Genomic DNA, 24,497 nt, shown 5'->3' on the forward strand with positions numbered 1-24,497 from the left:
TGAGACTCAGTCATCAAATATGTTATAAATCACGATGCATCAATAGAAAATAATTGTCTGCCATAGAGGCATGGTGTGGGATCGGGTGGGGGTAGCAGGAGGAATAAAGGGGACATGGTGGTGAAAAATGCACACTGGTGGAGGGATGGGTGTTCGATCATTTTATGGCTGAAACTCAATCATGAAATCTTTCTAACTGTATCTGATAGTGATTCAATAATAAATAGAAAATTCTAAACTTATGCAATTTGCTCCATGGAAGGTGGAGCAGGAGAGTATTGTACTCACCATAGTCAGAAGGAAAGGATAAATGCAGAATGATCTCTCTAATATGGAATATACAGAACATAATAAAGAAACAATAAATACTCAAAGGCAACAGAAACTGAGAACTGATATTTAACAGGAAATATACATATCACTATAGGAGGCTGGGGGTACTGGGGGACAGTGGTGGAGGCAAGCTGACATTCTGACAGAGTGTGGTGTTGAAATCCTTTAGGCATGAAATCCAGCTATTTACATAATTGTAAATTACAGTGCCAAAAAAAAAAAAAAAAGCAAAAAGGGATTTCTTACTCAGAAGCAATATCACCTCCTATCAGCAGGTGGCGCTGCACATCAATGTCATTCAGGGACATAAACCAATCAACAGAATAAGAAGGAAAAGGTCCAGAGAGGATCTCTTCCATGGATTTCACTTCTCTTAATACCTGCCAGACAATTCCATTGGACAAGCATATCATATAACCCCCATACAACCATCTGAGAATCAGGAAATGTAGATGTAGTAGTGTTACGTCAGAAAAGTTTGGATAGCAGCATGAATTACTACCACAAGTCTGTATCTGCAAAAGAACAGAAAGAGGGGAGCCAGCTATACATGCTCCCCATAAAAATGTGGTTACTTAATGTTATTGCTATTTTACTGCCCCAAAGAGTCACAGATGTAAAAGCTCTCAGATGCACAAACTTTTTATTTTTCAATGAAAAATGGTGTGCATATGTCCTTTTAAATGAATGTTTTCCTAAGCATATTTATTTTTTAAAGATGTGAAACAAAAAATAAAACTTCCTTTAAAAAGTAAATATGCTAATAAAGCATTCATTTATAAGGACATATGCACACCATTGTTCATTGAAGCATTTAGTATAATAGCTAAGATATAGAATCAACCTACATGTACAATGACAAATGAATGGATTATGAATATGTGATATATATAAAGAATGGAATACTTTGCAGCTGCAAGGAACAATGAATTCATGCAGTTGTTGCAACCTGGTTGGAACTGGAAGATATGTGCAGTGAAATAAGCCAGAAGAAAAAGAACAAACACAGAATGATCTCACTTATCTGTGGTATATAGAATAACTGGATGAGGAAATACAATATAGTAAAGGGAGATTATTAATCACTCCTGACCCCAGATTATAGGGAAGAGAAGGACAGAGAAAGAAAGAAATTGAGGGGGGAAGGAAGAGGATGACAAAGGAAAACTATGTGAGAACAGAGGTCAGGAACTTAGGACATGTGGGTGATATTGAAGAGTGTCATAGCTAAATATCCAAAGCACAGATTCAACAGCACTGAAAACATGAGATATAAATTACAAACATTGAACTTTAAAATGTGACTTTCAAGGTGGCAATAAAGGGTGGGGAGTGAGGGGAGGCAGGAAGGATCATGGAAACACTCGTCGAAAAAAATTGAAACTGGTGGTAGGATTGGTGTTGGAATATTGTTTGCCTGAGACTCAAATATCAATAACTTTGTAAATCAGTTATTTAAGTAAATAAAAAGAAATAAATTTAAATTAAATATGCTTTAGTCACGACCATCCTGTTATTCGTCGATTGCCTTGAGCAGGCCCCAGTAACGTCTCCTTCATCCAAGCCCTGAGATTATATTCAAGGCTCTTTAGGAGAATGAGACCCATCATTGTTACTGGTATTTGGCATATTGGCTACGCCACGGGGAGTTTGCCAGACTCTGCCATGTGGGAAGGCTACATTCGGTAGCCTGCCAGTTTGTCCAAAGTAGGAATGAGATAATAAGATGTCGCACAGCCGCAAGTGCGCAAGTGCAGCCGCACGCTTCCCAGAGCTGGGTTTTATAATCTCTGAGTCTTGGCCGTTGATGGAATTACACGGCGCCAGGGGGCCAGTTGGTGGGTGTGACCCCCGCCTACTGGAATTTGGAGGATCTGGGTGGAGGATGCCCAGCCCCAATCCGAGTAGGCTTGGAGATCTCGGCCCCGGAACCCGCGTGGCTTTGTCCCTCTGCCAGTACCTTCATGTGTGCAGAGAGTGGTCTCAGCATGGTGGTGGCTGGTCCTGGAGGTCTTCGGCTGCCGGAGCCCTGGTCGGGGCGGGGAGGAAAGCTCAACCTGCTCCCCTTCAAGGGGCCCCAGCGAGGACAGCCAGGCGCGGGGGCAGGAGACTGCACTGTTCTCTTTCAGGAGCTGGATTTTATAGTCTCTGATCAATAACTTTGTAAATCACAGTTATTTAAATAAATAAAAATAAATAAATTTAAATTAAATATGCTTTAGTAAGTTATTGATTATGAAAAAAATGGGTTTTGTATTAATTATATTTACTAATGTCCATACACTTGAGAAGAGTGTTTTCATGACTTTTCTGATTGGAATTTCTATAAATACCTATTATGTCCATCTCTTTAATCCCTTTATTATTTTTTAAAAATTTTTGTTATTGTTTTTAATAAGGATGATCTTTCACTGTAAGTGCTGTGTTGAGAGTCCCTATCATGATTCTCTTGCTGCCATGTGTATTTTGAGATTTAGTACTTGTTCTACATACTTGGGTGTTTCCATTTAGATGTCTTTCTGCTGAAGAGAATTTCATCTTCTTGTTGGATTGATAATTTGATAAATATATGATAGCAGTCTTTGTCTGCTGCTATTACATTTTTTAGCTTAAAGTCTCATTTAACAGAGATAAGAATAGTAATTCCTTCCTCTTTTTCTGCATTAATTTCTTGGAACACTTTCCTCCAACATTTTACTATAGGCTTCTGTTCATTTATATGTGTCTAAATCTATGGCATTGGTGAATACATACCTATCTACATTTATGTATACTAAAGTTACGTTGCTATTTTTCTCCAGTATATTCTTTTTTGTTATTGAATCATCATGAGATATAGTTATAAAATTTTCATGATTACTATTTTTATATCACATATGAGGCTCTTGCATGTATTATATACATGGATCCTTTGTTTTTAAACATTCCATTCATCCGTCGTTAAAAAAAATTTATAGAAATAAATTGAGGAGCCAGGGCCAATCTTGGAGATACTTGTTCTAGCAAGGGGAGCCCGAAAAGTTTGTCTTTGGCCCCAGCAGTACTTGGGCGAGTCATAAAGTCCATAGTCAGCCGTGTCTGAGAAGCACGAAGTGGCAGGCATTGAACCCAAGGCCTTGTATATATTAAGCATGTATTCTACAACTGAAGCTATCTTCATGGACCCCGAGTCTTTTTCTGACTGCTGAGTTCAGAAAATTCACTGTTAGGAATTTTATTAATATATAAGATTCATTTCGCTTCTATCTTTGTCTTTAGTGATTGCTTCGTATATTTTTTTCCATTTGTTTCCACCTATATTTTCTTATTTGTTGGTGGTTGTCTCACCTGGCAGTGCTCAGGGGTTATTTCTGGCTCTGTGCTTAGAAGCACTTCTAGCAAGTTCATCTAACCATTTTGGGATGCCAGGGATCAAACTCCAGTGGGCCTCATGCAAGGCAAGCACCCCAACCCGCTTTCGTATCGTTCTGTCCTTCTGTATTTTCATGTGGAATATTTCCCTGGTAATTCTGTCATTTTATTCAGCTTTTCTTGAAAATGTGTCTACTTAAAATTTTTTTGTTTTGTAGTTACCAAAATTATATTACACATTTTATATATTTTAATAAATCTTTTTGTGTGCTACTATTAACTCAAAAATTATTTGACTCTGCTATTTCTTTTCCATTTTTCATCATTTAACAGTTTTGTTGCTGGCTCATATTGCTTTTTTATTTTACTGTATTATTTATTATCCCCATGTTAATTATTGCTCATTAGTCTGTGGTCTTATTTCTTCTTTTCACGTAGAAATCTTTTCACTATTTTTTGTAGAATAGATATATGGTGGTGCAAAGCTTATATTTTTAATTTACCTGAAAAAATAACTTACTTATCAATTATATTTTAATGGTAAATCCTAGGGTAATGATCTTAGTTGGCAGTTTCATACTCCTGCCAAACAGTTTAGTCAAATACTGCAAGAACTCAATATAGATGAGTTGATTATAAGTATGTCTAAAATGTATTATATGATAAATATTTAATAAGCAATGTTTCTTATATAACAGAAAATATATGGATATATAATAGAAAGTAAATGACACATACTATAAACGCTATATGCACATGTATACATGCAGACATATAAATATTTAGTTTTAAATATTTCACATAGGTAGTCCAAAGTAAGGGAAATGCATAAGAGAATTTTAACAGAAATTGTTATTGTAGGATTATTACTTTTAAGTGTGAGGAAAAGAGATTTCATTTGTAAACATTTTTTGGCCACACCCAGTGGTACTCAGAATTTACTCCTGGTTCTGCACTCAGGAATCATTCCTGGCAGGGTGAGAGATAGAACTCAGGTTGGCTGAGTGCAAGATAAGTGCCTTATCCACTGTACTATTGCTCCAGAAGGGAAGGCTCACTGTGCTTGGGAGATGAGGTGGTGCTGATGATTGAACCCAGGCCTCCCTTATAGAAAGCATGTGCCTATCCCTCTAAATTATCTCTCTGGCCCTAAAATAAAGTATTGTGGTCAGCATACTTTGTTTCTTTCTTTTGGGGGAGGGGTTGTTTTGGTGGGGCCACACCTGGCTTTGTTCAGGGCTAACTCCTGACTCTGAACTTAGGGATCACTCTTGGTGGGCTCAGGGAGCCATGTGGTGAGCTGGAGATTGAACCCAGGATAGCCAAGTGCAGGGTAAATGCCCTACCCACTGTACTACTGCCCCAGTCCCAGATTACTTACTTTTAAATTTTAACAGTATAGTTTATCAATAAACCATAACATGCTTCTTTTCTTTCTTTATGCTTTGCCCTCATCTCCCTTTGCATGCATACCAGATTCATAGCAAGATGTTTTTGTGGGGGATTTTCCCTAACAGTGTTTGGAGGCCTGAGGGCCATTCCTTGTAATACACAACCCAGCTGTGTGGACCTGATGGTCAGGTGCTAAGTTCAGTAATAATGTGCTGCATGCATTCAGAGGTGTGGGATACCACAAGGGCTATACCTAGAAGTGTTTGTGGGGACATCTGCTATAGGAGATCAAAATTTGGAGCCTTGTGCAAGACATTTTCTTCATTCTTTTGACTATCCCCTGGTACAAACAGTGTCTACTAATAGTAAGTGAATGTATTCTCAGTTGGTCTTCTGAATGGCCTTGCTCATGCATGGGTTTCGTACTCATTTTGAAAAACATGTCAAGGCAGTATTTATCTACAGGGTCATAAAAGTATCCTGATAATTTTAATGCATAATGTAATTCATTTCTGTCTTAACATAATATTCTGAAACATATTGTATATTAGAACGTATCTATGTCTAAGACAACCTAAGAAGCCCTAGTGAGCCAGTGTTTTTGTCATTTGTTAACAATATTTCATAGACACTCATATCAAAACTGATTTTTACAAAGATTTTTTTTTAAATATACTTGTGGGCTGGAGTAACAACACAGCAGGTAGGGCGTTTGTCTTCCACGGGGTCAACCCGGGTTCAATTCCCAGCATCCCATATGGTCTCCCGAGTACCATCAGGAGTAATTCCTGAGTGCAGAGCCAGGAGTAACCCCTGAGCATAGCCGGGTGTGACCCAAAAACCAAAAAAAAATTATACTTGTTAAGCTGCTTCCAGACATTTCTTGGAATTTTACCAAGCCGCCCTCAGAAATATGCAATTGGGAAGGAATGAGTTATTAAGGGCATTCGTATTGGAGAAGTCAAACTTCTACTTTTCGCATACTATAGTGAAAATATCCTAAAGAGTCTACAAAAAGATCCCAGAAACAATAAACAGTGGCAGAGTGCAAAATCAATGAACAGAAATCCTTATACTTGTATAATGAAAATAATAAATCAAAAAGAAAGAAAAATTTTAATATATCATTCACAATTGTGCCTCAGGTAAATCAAGTATTATCTAGGAATCAGCTTAACACAAGAGGTGAAAGACCTAACACCAAAAAAAAAAAACCAAAACTATAAATCACTACTACAAAGAAATAAAAACGACATGAGGCAATGAAAGTACATCCCTTCTTCATAGTTTGGAAGGATCAAAATTTTTAAAACGGTAATCTTGTTCAATGACTGCATTGAACTAAAATACCCTAAACTAAACTAAACTAACTAAAATCCTAACTAAAATACCCATGGCATTTTTAAAAGACATAGATAAAATACTTTTAAATTCAAATGGAATAATAAAAACCCAGAATAGCCAAAGCAATCCTTGGGAAAAAGAAGATTGGAGGTTTTTCCTTCACAAATGATATTTCTTTCTGTTTGGGGCCATATCTGGCAGTGCTCAGGTCTTATGCCTGACTCTGCACTCAAAGATCACTCCTGGAAGTCTTAGGAAACCATATGGGTTTCCTGGGATTGAACCCAGGTCAGGCACGTGCAAAGCAAGAACCTTACCCTCTGTATTAACTATCCAGCCCCTGATTAACCAATTTTTAATTATACTATAAAGCTCTAGTAACAAAAACAATGTTGCACTGGAATAAGGACAAACTCTCAGACCAATGGAACAGAATTAATATCAAGAGATGGATCCTCAGGTATATGGACAGTTAATCATAGACAAAGAAGTAAAAAGGATAAAGTCAAACAAGAAAAGCCTTTTTAAAAATTGATGCTGGAAAAACTGGTCAGTCACATAAGTGAATTAAAGGCCATATATGATGCTGGAATCTATAAATTAAGAGAAAAATATAGGTAGAGACCTTCACAACATTTATTTTTTATTTATTTTTTACATAAGACAAACAGATTAAAATTATGATTTTATTATTAATGTAAGACATTATGTGCTCTGAAATGGAGGGAAAAGATCTCTGATAATTTTTTTATCATTTTTTTATTAGTGAAACACCATGAGGTACATTTATAGACTTATAAATTTTTGTGCTTGGGTTTCAGTTATACAATGATCAAGTACCCATCCCTCCACCAGTGCCCATCCTCCCCCACCACAGGTCCTAGTATCCCTCCCACCCCCCATCCCCCCCCCGTCCCACCCTGCCGCTGTGGCAGGGCATTTCCCCTTGTTCTCTCTCTCTTCTTTTGGGTACTGTGTTTTGCCAGAGATGCATTGAGTGGCAATCATGTTTGGTCTATAGACTACTTTTAGCATGTCTCTCCCACCCTGGGAGGGTCTTCACAACACCCTTTATTTGCTTATTTGGTGCTCTCTTCTCTATCTGAGCTTCCTTTTCACCTAGCACATGTGGCTGGCCTTCAAGTCATGGAGCAAAATTCCTGGTACTAATCTGAACCATTCCTGGGTGCTAGTCTCCCGTTTTGTTGCTTTATGTTCCCCAGATGAATGCAATCTTTCTGTGTCTATCCCGCTCTTTCTGACTCATTTCGCTTAACATGATACTTTCCATGTAGTACCACTTGTATGTAAATTTCATAACTTCATATTTTCTAACAGCTACATAGTACTCCATTGTGTAAATGTACCAAAGTTTCTTTAACCAGTCATCTGTTCTCGGGCCCTTCACAACATTTAATCTAGAGGTATTGACAATGATTTAATGCGCTTGGTCAACCAAATTAAATAAAAGATAAAAAAATTAAATTACATCAAACTAGAGGGCTCTGGACTGAAAAAATATAAACTATGGCCAGAATAAAAAGACAATTCACAGATTGGGAGAAAATATTTGCCCACCACTCATCTGGCAAAAGATTGAGATCTAAGATGTATAGGGTACTGATAGAATGCTATAAGAAAGAAACAAGCAATCCCATAATAAATGAGGTAAAGTGATTAACTGTAACTTCCTCAAAGAAGAGGTAAGGTAAAAAGGTAAAGGTAAAGGCCTTCCCGTTGATCGTCGATTTGCTCGAGCGGGCCCAGTAATGTCTCCATTGGAGACTTTGTTGTTACTGTGTCTGGCATATCAAATACTCTCGGTAGCTTGCCGGGCTCTCCGAGAGGGGCGGAGGAATCGAACTCGGGTCGGCCATGTTGGCCGCTTGTAAGGCGAACGCCCTACCCGCTGTGCTGTAAGATAGACAAAAGCATACAAAAATGATGGGCATCATTCATCAGGTAAATGCAAATCAAAACAACGAGATGTCATCCCGCACTAGTGAAATTGACTCAAACTACAAAGATTCAAATTGGTGTTGGTGTGGATGTGTGGAAAAAAGAACCCTCATCCACTGCTGGTGGGAATGTTGGCTGGTCCAACCTTTTTGAAAAAAAAAATTGGACAATTCTCAAAATCTAGGAATCAGTTTCCAATATAAATCAGCAATTTCTCTGGTTCAAAAACTATATTCAGAAAAGACACCTGCACTCTTATGTTCACTGTGGCACTATTCAGAATAGCCAAAATATCAAAACAATCCCACACCCAAGAACAGATGATTAGATAAAGATATTATGTATATATACACAGTGGAATATTACTTGGCTATAAGAAAAGGTGAAATCATGTTATTTGCTCCTACCTAATTAGATCTGGAGACTATCATTATGAGTTAAATCAGTCAGGAAAAGGACAATTACAGATTGATCTCTCACATATGTTTTATGCAAAGAAACACTAAGGAAATAACATACACCCAAAGCCAACAGGGAGTGATAATTAGTTTAGAAGCTTACCTAACTGTGGTGGGAACTTGGGAGGTGTGGGGGAGATATTGTGACAATGGGTGAAGGAAGCTGAAAGCTTGGTAAAAGGTGTAGTGTTGGAATATTTTATGCATTAAACTCTGCCATTATCATTGTTGTAAACTATTATGTCTAGTCCGTACATAAAAATATTTTCTACAGAATAGTTCACATTTTAGGATATAAGTCTAACTTACATATATTCACAAACATCAGGATCATTTCAAGCATTCCATCAGACCAAACGGCCCCGGACAAAGAAATTAAACATAAAAATAGTATGGGGATATTTCTTGGGGGCCAGCAAACTAAAAGCAGCTGTGAACACAGATTCTGTAATGGAGGATGCACGGGCCTAATGACTAATGACCTAATGCCTCCACCAAGATCAAAAGACAGCCCACGGAATGGGAAAACCAGCACAGCGGGTAAGGTGTTTGCCTTGCACACAGCCAACATGGCCGACGGAAGTTTGATTCCTCCGCCCCTCTCAGAGAGCCCGGCAAACTACTGAGAGTATCTCTCCCACAAGGCAAAGCCTGGCAAGCTCCCTGTGACGCAGTTAATATGACAAACACAGTAACAACAAAGTCTCTCAATGGAGATGTTACTGGGCCCGCTCGAGAAAATCGATGAACAACGGGAGGACAGTGACGATGACGCATCTGATAAACAGTTAACATCAAAGATGTAAGGCAGCACTGGTCAAACTTTACAAGAAAAAAATGTCCAACTCCAACAAAAAATGGGGAGAAAAATGAACAGAACATTACTCAAGAGTAAATTCAAATGTCCAAAAAGTACATTGTTCTACATTACTAATCATCAAGGAGATGCAAATCAAAACAACAATAACACATCATCTTACACCACAGAGACTGGCACACATCCAAAAGAAGAACAACCAGTGCTGGCACAGATGCAGGGAAAAAGAAACTCTTACTTGTAGTTGGTCGGAATGTAGATTAGTCCAACCTTTGAAAAAGAATATGGACAAATTTCCCAAAACTAGAAATTTGGCTACCATTTGACCCAGCAATAACACTTCTTGGAATATATTCTGGGGGCCCAAATACAGAGCAGAAACGTCACCTTTACTTCTATGTTCATTGCATAATTATTCCGAATAGCCTGAATCTTAAAAGAACCCGAGTACCCAAGAACTAACAACTGGATAAAGAAACTCTGGTACAACTACACAATGGAATACTATGTAGCTATTAAAAATGAAGTAATGAAATTTGCTTATAAATGGAAGCACACGGAGAGTATCGTGCTGATTGAAATAAGTCAAAAGGAAAGGGACATATATAGAATGACTTCATTCATTTATGCAACATAGAAAACGTTGTATAAGACTAATATCCAAGGCCAAGGAAACTGGGGGGACCCAAAGACTGGTTTGGTGTGTGTGGGACAAAGGGCAGTTAAAACAGAAATGGACCAGTATGACAAAAGTATTTAGAGTCCCCCACAAGCGACTCTGTAGCACGGCCATGGCTCCAGAAGCACAAGGACTTAATGCAGACCTCGGCAGCTTGAGGAAGAAAAGTGAATGGACTATGCTTTAATCCACGCCACCATGCTTGCCCGGGAGGGAAAGGGTGTTGCTCCTTTCTGCCTTTTTCCCTCTGGACAGCAAGATGACGAACGCCTTGGAGATTTTTGGAAAGCCAGGTGTGAGCCGGTCGTGATGGGGCAACTAAAACGTCATGGGAAGGGGGGCCTTCCCAGATCGTCCTTCACACCCTACCAAGGTCACGAGTTGCCCCCCACAAGCAGCTCTCCAGTACGGCCATGGCTCCAGAAGCACAAGGACTTAATGCAGAGCCCGGCAGCTTGAGGCAGAAAAGTGAATGGACTATGTGTTAATCCACACCACCATGCTTGCCCGGGAGAGAAAGGGTGTTGCTCCCTTCCACCTTTTTCCCTCTGGACAGCAAGATGGCGGCCACCTTGGAGCTTTTTGGAAAGCCATGTATGAGCCAGTCGTGTCGGGGCAACTGAAACCTCATGGGAAAGGGGGTGTTACCGGCTCGTCCTTCACGCCCTACCGAGGTCACGAGTTGCCCCCCACGAGTGGCAGTCCGGCACAGCCATGGCTCCAGAGCCACAGAAACCAATCTCGTAATTATCTGACTCTCAGCAGAAATACTTCCAGCTCAATAAGTAAAATATCAGAAATCCAAAATCACGTGGCCGCGAATGCAGCGCACAACATCATTAGGTTCTTGTAATCAGCTGTAAAAAAAAAACAAATTATTTTCTGTTCTCGGGCACTCAGGTTTTTTCCATATTCTAGCTATTGTAAACAGTGCTGCAATGAACAAACAAGTGCAGATGTCACTTCGACTATACTTTTTTGCCTCTCCAGGGTATATTCCCAGGAGTGGTATTGCTGGGTCAAATGGGAGCTCAATTTCTAATTTTTTGAGAGTCGCCCATACAGTTTTCCAAAAGAGTTGAACCAGTCGGCATTCCCACCAGCAGTGAAGGAGGGTCCCTTTCTCGCCTGCTTAAAGAAACCATTGTGTAGATGTACCAAATCTACACAATGGAGTACTATGTAGCAGTTAGAAAAAATGAAGTCATGAAATTTGCATACAAGTGGTACTACATGGAAAATATTATGCAAAGCGAAATAAGTTAGAAAGAAAGGGACAGACATAGAAAGATGGCATTCATCTGGGTAACATAAAGTAACAAAATAAGCGACTAAAACCGAAAACAGCTGTGATAAATACCAGGTTGTTCACTCCATGGCTTAGAGGCCAGCCGCACACTCCAGGGGTAAAGTCAGCTCAGATAGAAAAGGGAGCACCAAATAAAGACTGCTGAGAAGATCTGCCCAGGATGGGAGATGCCTGCTGAAAGTAATCTATGGACCGAACATGATTGCCACCCAATGTCTCTTCTGCAGACCACAGCACCCAAAAGGAGAGATAGAACAAAAGGGAGTGCCCTGACACAGAGGCAGGGTGGAATGGGGGATGGGGGGGTGGGAGGGATACTGGGATTGGTGGGGGTAGAGAATGGGCACCGGTGGTGGAATGGGTACTCCATCATTGCATAACTGAAACCAAAGCACAACAACTTGTAAGTCTACAACTGTACCTCATGGTGTTTCACTAATAAAAAAAATTTTTAAAAAAACAACAAATTATTTTACAATGCCTTTTCAGCAGGTCTGATTTGGGGGAGTAAACTCTAAATAATAATGGTGCATCTTTTGTCGAAACAATGAATCTAATCAAAGTAGATAAAGTGTTAACTAGAATTCATCTGTTTCACAGGCATTGGGAGGGTTGGGAGTGGTATATATTGGGGTTCTTGGTGGTGAAAATGAAGGAAAATGTGTTTGATGATTGCATGACCGAGACTTAAACCTGAAAGCTTTGTAACTTCTCCCACAGTGATTTAATAAATAAATAAATAAATAAATAAATAGATTTTTTTAAAAAGTAAAAAAAAAAGTACTTAGAAACGATCACTCTGGACAAGAACTAAGTGCTAGAAGTACATAAAGTGGCACACGTGATAACCTTTCAGTATCTGTATTGCAAACAATAATGCTCAAAAGTAGAGAGAAAAAGAGAAAGAGTGTGTGCGTTATGTTAAGAGAGAGAGAGAGAAGAAAAGTGCCTGCCATCGAAATGGGCGGGGGTAAGAAGGACGGAAACTGGGGACACTGGTGGTGGGAAATGCATATTCATAAGGGGACCAGTATTGGAACATTTATATGACTGAAACCCAATGATGATCAACTTTGCCACTGTATGTATCACTGTGATGGAATTAAATAAATAAATAAATAGGTCATCCAAAAAGAAGATGGGGAGAAACTGTAACACCTAGCTACAGAATAACACATTGCTACATAATGGGTGAAATAAAGAGTAAATCAAGGATGAAATAAAAAGATTCCTTAGACTTATAATAATGAAGAATCAAGTTACTAAAATTTATGAGACACAGCAAAATCTGTGCTTAGGGGGAAAATTATAGCAATACAGGCCTATGTAAGAAAAGAAGAATACAATAAAAGCAACAATCTAAAGTCACACCTAAAATGTCTGGAGAATCAAAATAAGATATATCCAAAGACTAGTAGAAGAAAAAAATAATAAAAAGCCACAGGATCAAGAAAGCAATGCAACGAATCAATTAAACCAGGATCTAAGCTGGTTCTTCCAAAGAATAAACAAGATAAACAAGCGTTTGGCTAGAAAGAATAACTGGATGAGGGGGTGTAATGCTTTAAAGGGGCAATGCCATGATCAAATGGCCTCACAGTGTAGGGAAAAGAAGGAAAGAAAGATTGGAGGGGAGGGGCAGAACAGACATGAGAAGCAACAGGGGACAGGGCACGGGAATCATGTACAAAGTTGGTATGTGTTAAGGAATAATAAAGCCAAATGCCAAACCACAAAGTCAACACCACCAAAATCAAGAGATATAAACTTTAAAAACCAAACTTAGAAAGATGCCTGTCAATAGGGCTGGCTGGAAGTGGGAGTAGTGGGGAAGGAACATGCACAGAAACCTGGGAAGAGAGGTAGAAGGAAGTGGACACTGTTGGTGGGACCAGTACTATAATATTGTATGCCTAAAGCTAAACTATGAATAACTTTGCGAATCACTACTGCTTTAATAAAAATTGGGAAAAAATTCGAGTCAAGCACTTAATTTCAAAGCAATGCATTTTTCAGGATGGTTGGATAAGAAATAAGACTACTAGTAATAAATTTGGTAAGGTATCATTTTGCCTGTTAACTTTTATTTTCTTAATATAGTGTTCTACCTTGATCGGGCTGTGTTGTTTCAATATGGTAGCTACTACTCACATGTGACTATTAAAATTAAGATTTTACTAATAGCTTGGGCTGGAGCGATAGCACAGCGGTAGGGCGTTTGCCTTGCCAACATGGCCGACCCAAGTTCGATTCCTCCGCCCCTCTCGGAGAGCCCGGCAAGCTACCGAGAGTATCTCACCCGCACAGCAGAGCCTGGCAAGCATCCCCGTGACGTATTCGATATGCCAAACACAGTAACAACAAAGTCTCCAATGGAGACATTACTGGGCCCGCTCGAGCAAATCGATGATCAACGGGAGGGCCTTTACATTACTTACTTACTTACTAATAGCTTGTTAGTAGAGTAGAGTACCTGCTTTGTATGCATAAGGCCTGAGATCTGGAGTTTGATTCCTAGCACTGACACACATACACAAGTGCAATCACAGAAACTTTGCTGTTTGGGATCCCTGACACTACAGCACAAATAAGCAACCTCTGTAATGTTACAATAAAACTGTGTGACATACAGTACATGACAACCAAGTATGTCAATGTAATGCAATCACACATAAATATGTGAATACTTGCAAATATAGTGTCTGACCCTTGGTGAGCACGGTAACCAAAAGCATGCAAAGAATGTGATCCAGCAAGTCCAAACATTTTTTTTTAAAAAGTCTAAAAACAGCAACCAATTCTGCAGTCCTAAGCATCATAGAACAGTAAAGAGAGAAGAAGAGGTAATCTTTTTTACAAATTAAAGTGAAATAAGTTTAAATCTATATTCCTTGGTAATCACATTTTGAATACCTATGTGTATCCAGTAGCAATCACATATAATAACACAAATTACAGAATCTCTAGCATTGTACTGCTTTATCTATCCACTGAATCCACTCTGCCAAGCAACTTACTATTTAAAGTTACAAGCTTCACACTTCTAAAAATAGTCAGAAGACTATATTCACCAGTGTATATAGTTCAGTGTCTTCATTTTTGCATTGCAAACATAATGCCAGAAGTCTAATCCCCAGTGCTGTCATTGCACCACACATGATTCTTGTATTCCTGTTGTCTTTGTTCCCCATCATCAAAAGTAATTTCTAGCCACACCACAACCAGATGTGTGTGTGCACTACAACTACAGAAGAAACAGACACACAAGCATTACAACTAATATAGGTGCTCAATCCCCATAAAGTGCAATCCCTGAAAAACACATATATGATCACTATTGTCAGGATATGTGACAGCTGGTAAGCATGAGTGTGAGCACAACATTACCAGTGAGCATCCGAGTGTGTGAGCTTAATCATAACTAAGGAATAAAACCCCGGGTAATTATGCAAATTTAAGCAAAAGAAATAAAGGAATATAGGCCTTGCTGAGCACAAAGGCCCATTGTCTGATTTTGTTCATCGCATCAACAATAGCAAAAAAATGATATAGGATAGGGAAGTGAGGGATAAATACAGGTATATGTATTTGCTACTTAAATGCTAATCTTCCAAATTCTGTCACTCTGTTTCTATTATCATATTTATATTATAATTGAATAAAATAAATTTCAGAAAGACAAACATTGACATAATATATCAAGACACTAATAATTCTAAAATTGTGATCCATACCATCCTGTCTCTTTCATATTTTATAGTTTCAGCAATAAGGAGAAACCATTTCAAGGTCCAAAGCTAAAGGTATTCATCAACATATAATCTTTGTTTTTATAATTTGTATGACATAAAATCCTGCATTTCAGTGCATGCAACTTCTGTAGACTGAAATTTCTAAATGCTTTTATCAATAAAGTTTTGAATTTGTGCATTAAACAGAAAACATGTTCACAACCTATAGGCATGCATTGAGGCATTCTCCAGTATTGCACATTTTTAAATCAAGTTTCAGATGATATGCATCAAAATATGTATCTGTGTTACTAAATATTTTTAACATTAAGCTAATTCTTTAAGCAAATAATAATGGCAATGAACAATCAGTTTAATATATAACTTTTTAAAATCTCATGTCCATGGTTATAGGAAACCCATACATTTGTTCTCATACACATTTACTAAGGTTATTCATGTGCATTGCACTACTCATATAGTCAAATTGGAGACTCCTACTAATTTACATACATACATAATTAAAAGAATTGCCCTTTTTTGATAAATGTAGCCCCTCTGCATATATTTTAAATAATTTAGTTTTCCCTTTTCTTTCCCTATCCAGCAACCCAAACCAAGGCTAAATATGTTCTACAGATCAAATATAACTTTTGGCTAAAATATTTATTGTTTAACAGCAAATAAAATGTTCTTTGTTATCAAAGAAGTTTTACAAAGGGGGAAGTATTTAGCATTATTTGTACCTTATTTTGATTAGAGATATTTTAGTATCTCATTTTGCCTGGAATAGTAATTTATGTATAATTATTCTATACATGCATAGAATACTAGTGTTAAAAATAACCTGTTCTTCCTTAAATACATATATAGTTCATCTTTTAAAGTGATGAGACAAACGTTTGTGTCAAAAATGATTGCTATGAAAAATTGACAGGTTTGTGGATTTATTCTTAATAATTATATTTTTTTGTTTATGCCAAATTTGTGGCAGAGATGTGACTAAACACTCCAAAAGTAAGACACTGGGTAGGTTATTAATTTGTATGTAGCAGGACTAGGGATTTTACTTAACCCTTTATAATAGATTGTTGAGGTAAACACAAATAGCTTCTTGAAAATGTGTACATAAAACCCTAATACTTTTAACCCCATGCGATTGTAAAAATGGCTAAATTTTCCACTACAGTTAGGGGGTGATGACAATCTCTAATATTAAGTACAACAAGACCTACCCTTCTTTTTTAAAAAATATAGATGTCATTAGCAAAGTATTTTTAAGACACACACCTTAATTAGTTGATAATTTTGAACTCCATTTATTCCAATGTCAGGATCAATGGCCCCTGGTAGAGCATATCGAGAGTTTATAGCCGAGTTCTCTGGAATTGAAATGTTCATAACCGTGGCTGGAAATAATGGTGCATTATCATTTATGTCTTCTATCATAAAACGTATCTTAACCAATCTAAATATTTCATCAGGCAAAACGGCAACCTCCACTTCATAAAAACAACGGGCTTCCACCGAAATACCAGCACATAATTTCTCACGATCTATGCGAGCTCCAGTAGTGAAGATCTCACCAGTACCCTCTTGGATCCTAATCAGTGGCACATCCCCAGTTTTATACACTAACTTGAATTGCATGGGTGACGTTAAAGACTTGTCTGGAATCAGCGATAAGTTGAGGTCTTTCAGCAAGTCGCCTATCAGGACATTTTCTGGCATTTCTTCTCGGACGGTGTAGTTCTTCTCCTGGGCGCCAGACTGAAACACTACACATGCTAACAGGACTGCAAATATATACGTCCCAGACAACAAGTCCATACCAGGCACAGTTGGAACAATTCTTTGTATCAACCCACAGAAAACTGTCAAAGAGAAAAGAAACAAAAGAGAAATAGGAAGAAAGTAAGATTAGAGTACATTTGATGCATATTCATTAAATGTTCTATTTCAATTTTAAATAATTAAATAAAAATTCATCTCAATAGGCACCATTACATAAATTATAACTGATTTGAATTAAACATTATGCATTTGTATTAAGACAAAAATGAAGCAAGTCACCTCCAGTAATTAAGAGACTAGTAGATTTTAAATGTTCTCCAAGGACAATGTGTAGTTGATAATAGAATATGCGAAGATAAGTGAAAGGCAATAAAATGAATGTAATATTGATTCAATAAAGTAAAAAGATATCTACTGCCAATCATGAAATATAGTTGTTGTTCTTTGTTTTACTATGGGCTTTCCAGTGCAATTATTCAATTTTTGATAATTACTTTTATAATATCCTCTTTGTTCAATTCTGGACATCAGAATGTAGGAATTCCTTACAGCAAAAGAGACAAAGAATCATGTGAGAAACTCAGGAAATTTAATGGAAGAAAAGTCCTATATAAGAGTTGTGGGTTCAGTATGACAAGTGACTAACAGGGAAAAACTACCATGTAAAAGAGAGATTAAATTTTATTTATTTAGAAGAAAGAACATGAATATGTATTAGTTACTAAATGTTGAGTAAAGGTTTTTAGAACTTTGGAACTGGGTATGCTTTCATATATTTGAAGGGCTGTGAATCCTCACAATGAAAATTTAGTGTTATACACCATTATTAGCTCAATTAAAATTGAAATTGAATAGGCACAAATTATAGGGAAACAACTTTTAGGTAACTAGAAATAACTGCTTATTGAGGTATTCTGGAGGAAATCAGGTTTTCAAGAAATAACAAATTTCAGGACTGGAGAGATAGTACAGTGGCTATGACACTTGCCTTGCTCTCACTAGTCTCAGGTTTGATTCTTAATATCTCCATATGGTTTCCCATGTCCTACAGGAGTGATCCTTGAACACAGAGCCAGGAATAAGCTCTGATCACTGCCACTGGGGATTAACCCTCACCCCACCCCTGTCAAAAAAATCAACACAAACAAAAAATCAAAACAAATAAAAGAAATAAAAATTCTCATATTTTTGAGGTACTATACACCTTCAGTTTCACAGAAAGTTTGCAAATACTGCGTGAAGAGATAGATTAGAAGACATTCTAACTGCAATTATGTGACAGAAACGATCCAAATATCATTAAATGAAGAGCTAAACTAAAAGGCATTCCAACACTAGGAATGTGTTTATATAGTAGATCATGTAGATCATGTAAAAAGGGGTTTTTATATCTATAAAATGTCATGAGGAGCTGGAGGTATAGTACAGAGGATAGGGTGTTTGCCTTGCAAACACGGCTGACCCAGGTTCGATTCCCAGCATCCTATATGGTCCTCTGAGGACCGCCTGGAGTAATTCCTGAGTGCAGAGCAAGGAGAAACCCCTGTGCATCACCAAGTGTGACCTGAAAAGCCTAAATAAATAAAAAAAATAAATAAATAAAATGACATGAAATACTTAACTATAAGGGACAGGTTTTCTTTCTTTCCTTTTTTGTTTCTTAGACCTCACCTGTAGATAGGGCTACTCCTGGATCTGTGTTGAGAGGATTGCTTCTAATAATGCTTGGAGGTCATGATCAAACTCAGACTTCCCATATGCTTTCATTCATTCAGCTCACTGAGCTCTTTTCAGTACCAACACAAACATTTTAATATTATTTTGGAAGTAACTTGTGGGTAATATATTATATAAGCATAAAATGAAATTTGTGTCACTAAGCTGTATCCAGAAAATATAATTTCTAATTAGGCAATTCCAATTGTCTCAAGCTATTAATGCATTCAAAAAATTTTTTAAAAAAAATAAGGATCAAAGTACTAATACAGAGGGTAGGGCCCTTGCCTTGCTAGTTGCCAAATCCAAACTGACATCCGGCATCACATATTGTCCCAAAGCACCACCAGAAGCTCTATGCCTTAGCATAGAGTCAGGCATTATTACTAAGCACTGCTGGGTGTGGCAAAAAACCAAAAAACATGGTAAGAATTAAACTAAGCAAACTGGCAAAGTATGAAACTGTAGAAATCAAAGTATACCTTCCAGACAAAGATGAAATACTGTACTGATGGAATATATTAGTCTGAGACTAATACCACAACACTCCTATCTACTCCTCATTCTCTTTTCCCCCACTCGCTATCATCACCGAAAAGTATAGACGTCAGGAAACAGTTCAGAGCTGGGTTATGTAAAACAGACTTATTCCAAATTAGGAAAGAATAGGTGAAACTACTTCTATTTGTGGATTGTAATATATAAATAAAATTCTAAAATACCCTGTCCAAAAATCCTAAAACCTTCAATCTTCTAAAATCCTAAAATACTAAAAATAATAAGTTTAGTAAAGGGATAGAATGCAAAATCAATTTATTAAATCTATTGCATTTCTATGTGCAAATAAAAAATTAGAAAAAAAGAAAAGGGGCAGACAGTATAGCAGACAGGATGCTGCTTTATATGCAGTAGATTGAGATAAATCTCAACACCACAAGAGTGCTATCTGAGTGCAGCACCAGAATTAAACCCTGAGCACAGCCAGGTGTGGCCCTTCCCCCAAAAAATAGAAAAAAGAAAACATAACAAGAAAACAATAATTTATAACCACAAACACAGAGTAAGTGAAAGAATCATACAGATAGAACATGACAATGTTGAAAGACACAGAAGACAAAAAGAAACAGGAAACAAGCATATGTTGACAGATTGGAAGAATGAGTATTTAAAATGGCTAGTTTACTTGAAGCAATCTACATATTAAATTTCAATTCCTTTTAAAACTCAAATAGCACCTCTTAAAGACATTTAAAAATAGCCTGGAACCACAAAGGATCCAATAACTGCAAAAGATAATACCACAAAAATAAAAAGACAACCAAGAAACTTGGAGCAGATGTTTGCAAAACACACATCTGATGAAGGATTATATCTGAAATATATAAATAGTTCACATAACTTCACAATAGAAAAGCAAGCAACTCAATTAATATATGGACAAAAGATATAAATGGCTATTTCTATAAAGAAGAAACACAGGTGGACAACAGAAAAAGGGGGAAATTTTCAACACTTATTATTAGGGAAATATAAACAAAAACACAATGAGATATAAACCTATACCTCTGAGAATTATCTGTCAAAAAAAAACTCTAGCAAAAAAATTTCTGAGAAGGATTTGGAGATGTTAGTCTGATACACTGTTCTTGGGAATGTAAACCAGTACAGTTTCTGTGTGAAATGGTAGAGAATTTCCTTTAAAAATGAGTATTCTACATGATTCAGCAGTAGGAATTTTTTCAAAGAATATGCAAAGACTGATTCAAAAGGATGTTTTCACTCCTGTCATGATTACTATTATTCACAATAGTCAAAGAATAGAATCACAATACATGTCCATCAACAAATGACTAGATAAAGAAGGCCATGTGTATATATTCAGTGCAGCACTACTCTGTCATTAAAAAGATGAAAGTATGCTTTTGGAATAAAAGAAATGTATATTAAAGAGAATAGGCTTCTACATAAATAAGTAAAAGACAAATGCTTATGGCTTCACTCATATTATGAATAAGAATAACTAAAATGAGCAAATCATCTAAAAATAAGAATAACAACACCTAGGCATGGTGAAAACTATGGTGTTCATTACAGAATGTGGAACTGTGGTAGAAGAAATGTGTATGGGAAATTATTTTGGGATTGGATGGGAACAAATCTTTGCTGATGGGTGATGGTGTGAAGCTAAAACACTGAAATTCATATTGTAAACCAACAATAAATAAAAAAGACAAGAATGACAAATTTTTATTATTCCTACCAATTAAATAGAATGTTTTTCCATTTAGATGTTATAATTAATTTCTTTAATGACATTACAGAAATTAAACTGACAAATACAGAACTCTCCAAATAGCACAGCATAACTAAAAATACAATAGAGGCAATAAAAAGCAGATTGATGGAGCATAGAAATGTATAAATAAAATAAAGAGGAAAATTCATTAAACCATCCAAAAGGAATAAAAAGGAAAGAAGAAAAAAAGAAAAATAAAACATTAGAACATTGTGGGATTTTGAATAAAAAGAATATCTAATTATCTGCAAAATGAAAATCAAAACGGCAATAAAACATCACCTCATCTGAGTCAAAGTACCTGACATCAAAAAATCCAGAAACAGTAACTTCTGGTAGTGGGTGTGATTAAAAAAAAACTTTTATTCACTGCTGTGGATCAGTTGCTTGATTCAGCCACTTTGGAGAACAAATTTTGGAGACTTCTCAGAAAGTTAAGAATAGAGGGGCCAGTCCAGCTGATAGTACAGTGCTTGCTGCCTTGCATGTGGTCTACCAGGGCTTGATTTCAGTCTTCCCATAAAATGCCCCGTGCACCAACAGGAGTAATTCCTGAATGCAGAATCAGGATTAACTCCTGAGTACTGTCAGGTGTGGCCCCCCAAAAACAACAACGAAAAAGAATAGAGGGGCCAGGCAAATAACAGAGGAGACAAACAGGGCCTGAGGACTAGAAGGGATTGGAGTACGGGAACACTGTGGAGGGAAGATGACACTGGTGGTGGAATTGATACTGAAATCTTATATGTCTAAAACTCAACTATCAATAACATTATAAATTGTGGCTGTTTAAATTAAAATATTTTCAAAAAAATTTAAAAATCTTAAAATAATGAAATAGAGGGATCAGAAAAATAGTATAGTGGATAAGGCCCTTGCCTTAGATGTGGAAGATTCAGGTTCAATCCCCAGCATCCCATACAGGACCCTGAGCCAATCAAGAGGGATCCCTGAGTGTAGAGCCAGAAGTAAGCCCAGAGCACTGCTAGGTGTCCCCCAAAACCAAATATAAAGGTTAAGAATAGAACTTTTCTTTGACTCGACAGTCCTACTCCTGAGCATCCACTCTCCAAACATAAAACATTCATCAGAAAGTTTCTTTGCACACAACTGAAACAGTATTTACCATGATCTTGAAACTACCCAAGTGCCCAACAATAGATAAAACAGGTTCAACAAGTTAAAGAAGTTGGGCTATATAACCACAACAGAACACTGCTCAGCTCTGAGAGTAGATTAAATCATGCAGTTAGCTGCAACCTAAAGGGAACTGAAGTCATCTTAAGAGAAGTGTCACTCATTTACAGAGTGAAAGGAAACAAAATGAAGGCCTAGATAATTCCCAATAGAACAACCCTAAAATACAGTCACTGTGACCAAAGAGTGCTGAGGGAGTTGGGGAGGGGACCATTGGATAAAAGAGTTGGAACTCATACACCCTGGTTGTCAGCATGGTGTATCAGCCAAAAATATATAATAAAACTTTCACATCACCCAACACTATCCCTCCTGGATATATAGCCCCAAGAACACTAAAATAGTAATCTGCAAAAATATTTAAACATCTATCTTTATTGAAACATTCACAATAGCCAAGATCTGGGAACAACCCAAGTTCCAAAAAACAAATTAACGAGTAGTGGATTTGTGGTATACATATCAATTCGATAATACTTATCTATGATAAAAGATACTATCTAGTATCCTGATATCTGAATAGAATTGGAGTCTAGAATTATTTCATTCTTAATATCTGTTGTTCCCCAGTTCACATTGCTTTCTACTCTATGTGAACATAGGGTACTGCTATAAACTGTTGGCTAGAGTTTACAATTTCTTCATATTTTACTTTTTAATCAGATTTAGTCTGTAACCCACAAATTAAGAAGAAGGTTAGATAAAAGTAAATGCTACTTTTTCATATTTATTTGTTAAAATACGTTTCTTATTTAATATTTTTTAATCTGAGAGTTTAAAATAAGCTAAGACACTAAATTGTCAGTCATTTTGCACTGAAATTAAAACAGACTTAATTTCCCTATGAAATATTGTGTCTTGTTGCTAGTCCTTGTTTATTTGCTCTTCATTAGGCATTATAATACACAAAGCTGCTTACAATAGTACTTCAGGCATACAATGTTACCTCCTCCAACCCTTCATCCCTATGACCCCAACCCTATACTAATGACCACAGGCTTCTTCCCAACCCCAATCTGACTCCTTAATGATACATTTTAAATTTTAATTATTGTAATTTGGGCCCCTTGCTCTCATTATTTTGGGATCTAGTGTCTTCACTATATAGATACCTCTCCTCTACACCACAGATAAGGCCCATGACCCTTGTTCCTATGTGACTTCCAGCTATCCTCTTCTTGATTCACCACTATGTCTCTCCTTCCTTGGCATGTCTATTTTTTGTAATCGAGAGTTAATGTTTTGCTCATTTCCTGGACATGTTATCCAATATACCAGAAATTGGTGAGAGAATCTAGTATTTCTCCTTCTTTCTATGTTGTTTCACTTAACATGACATCCTCCAGTTCCATTCAAGTTGAAGCAAACTGCATGGTTTCACATTATTCCTATGGCTTCATAGTATTTCATTGTGTGTATGTATCACAACTTCATTAACCACTTTTCTATTGTTGGGCCTGTTGCAAGAAGTGCTGCTACAAAGGTGGGCATATACCTTTTTGAATGTATATTTTCTTGTTCTGTGGGTAGATGCCAAGCAGTGGGGATGTTAGATCATATGGAAGATCTAAGGAATAGTTTCTTGAGAAATCTACATATTGTTTTCATATGGCTGAATCAGACAGCATTCTCACCAGCAGAGCTTGAGAGTACTGTTTTCATCACTCTCTGCTGTGATATGATATCTAATTGTGTATTTTCTTGGGATTTCCATGTTAATAAGTGATAATGAACATATTTCCTATGTGTTCTGGTAATTCTTATATCTTCTTCAGAGAAATATCTGTTAATTTTCTTACCCCAGTTACTGGATTTATAGATGCTAAAAATCCACTAAAGATGATCTTTATGAGTGCCTTGTATATCCTGCATATTAATATTAACCCATTATCTGATATATTGTGTGCAAATATTTTCTCCCATTTTGTAGGACGATTTTTAATTTTATATGTGTTTATTTTTTCATGGAGAAATTTTTAAACTTGATGCAATCTCTTTTATTTACTTTTGTTTCTGTTGTCTTTGCCAATAGTGTCATATACTTAAAAACTTCTCTGAGGTCAATATGCTGGAGTATTCTGCCTAAAAGGATTATTCTTCTAATGTATGCATATAATAATA

At 36.9% G+C, this 24,497-nt stretch overlaps 1 protein-coding gene across 1 annotated transcript in view; it reads right to left on the reverse strand.

Moving 5' to 3' along the window:
* Positions 1 to 24,497, reverse strand: part of PCDH11X (protocadherin 11 X-linked) — a 330,947-nt gene that overhangs the window by 259,471 nt on the left and 46,979 nt on the right. The window contains exon 2 of the mRNA XM_056124116.1: positions 16,664 to 17,247. Within this exon, the coding sequence (XP_055980091.1) occupies positions 16,664 to 17,203 (540 nt within the window). The 5' untranslated portion in view covers positions 17,204 to 17,247. The remainder of the gene's footprint in view (positions 1 to 16,663; positions 17,248 to 24,497) is intronic.

This window comes from Sorex fumeus, unplaced genomic scaffold (genome assembly GCF_029834395.1).
Source record: "Sorex fumeus unplaced genomic scaffold, SorFum_2.1 ptg000050l, whole genome shotgun sequence".
Lineage (NCBI taxonomy): Eukaryota > Metazoa > Chordata > Mammalia > Eulipotyphla > Soricidae > Sorex > Sorex fumeus.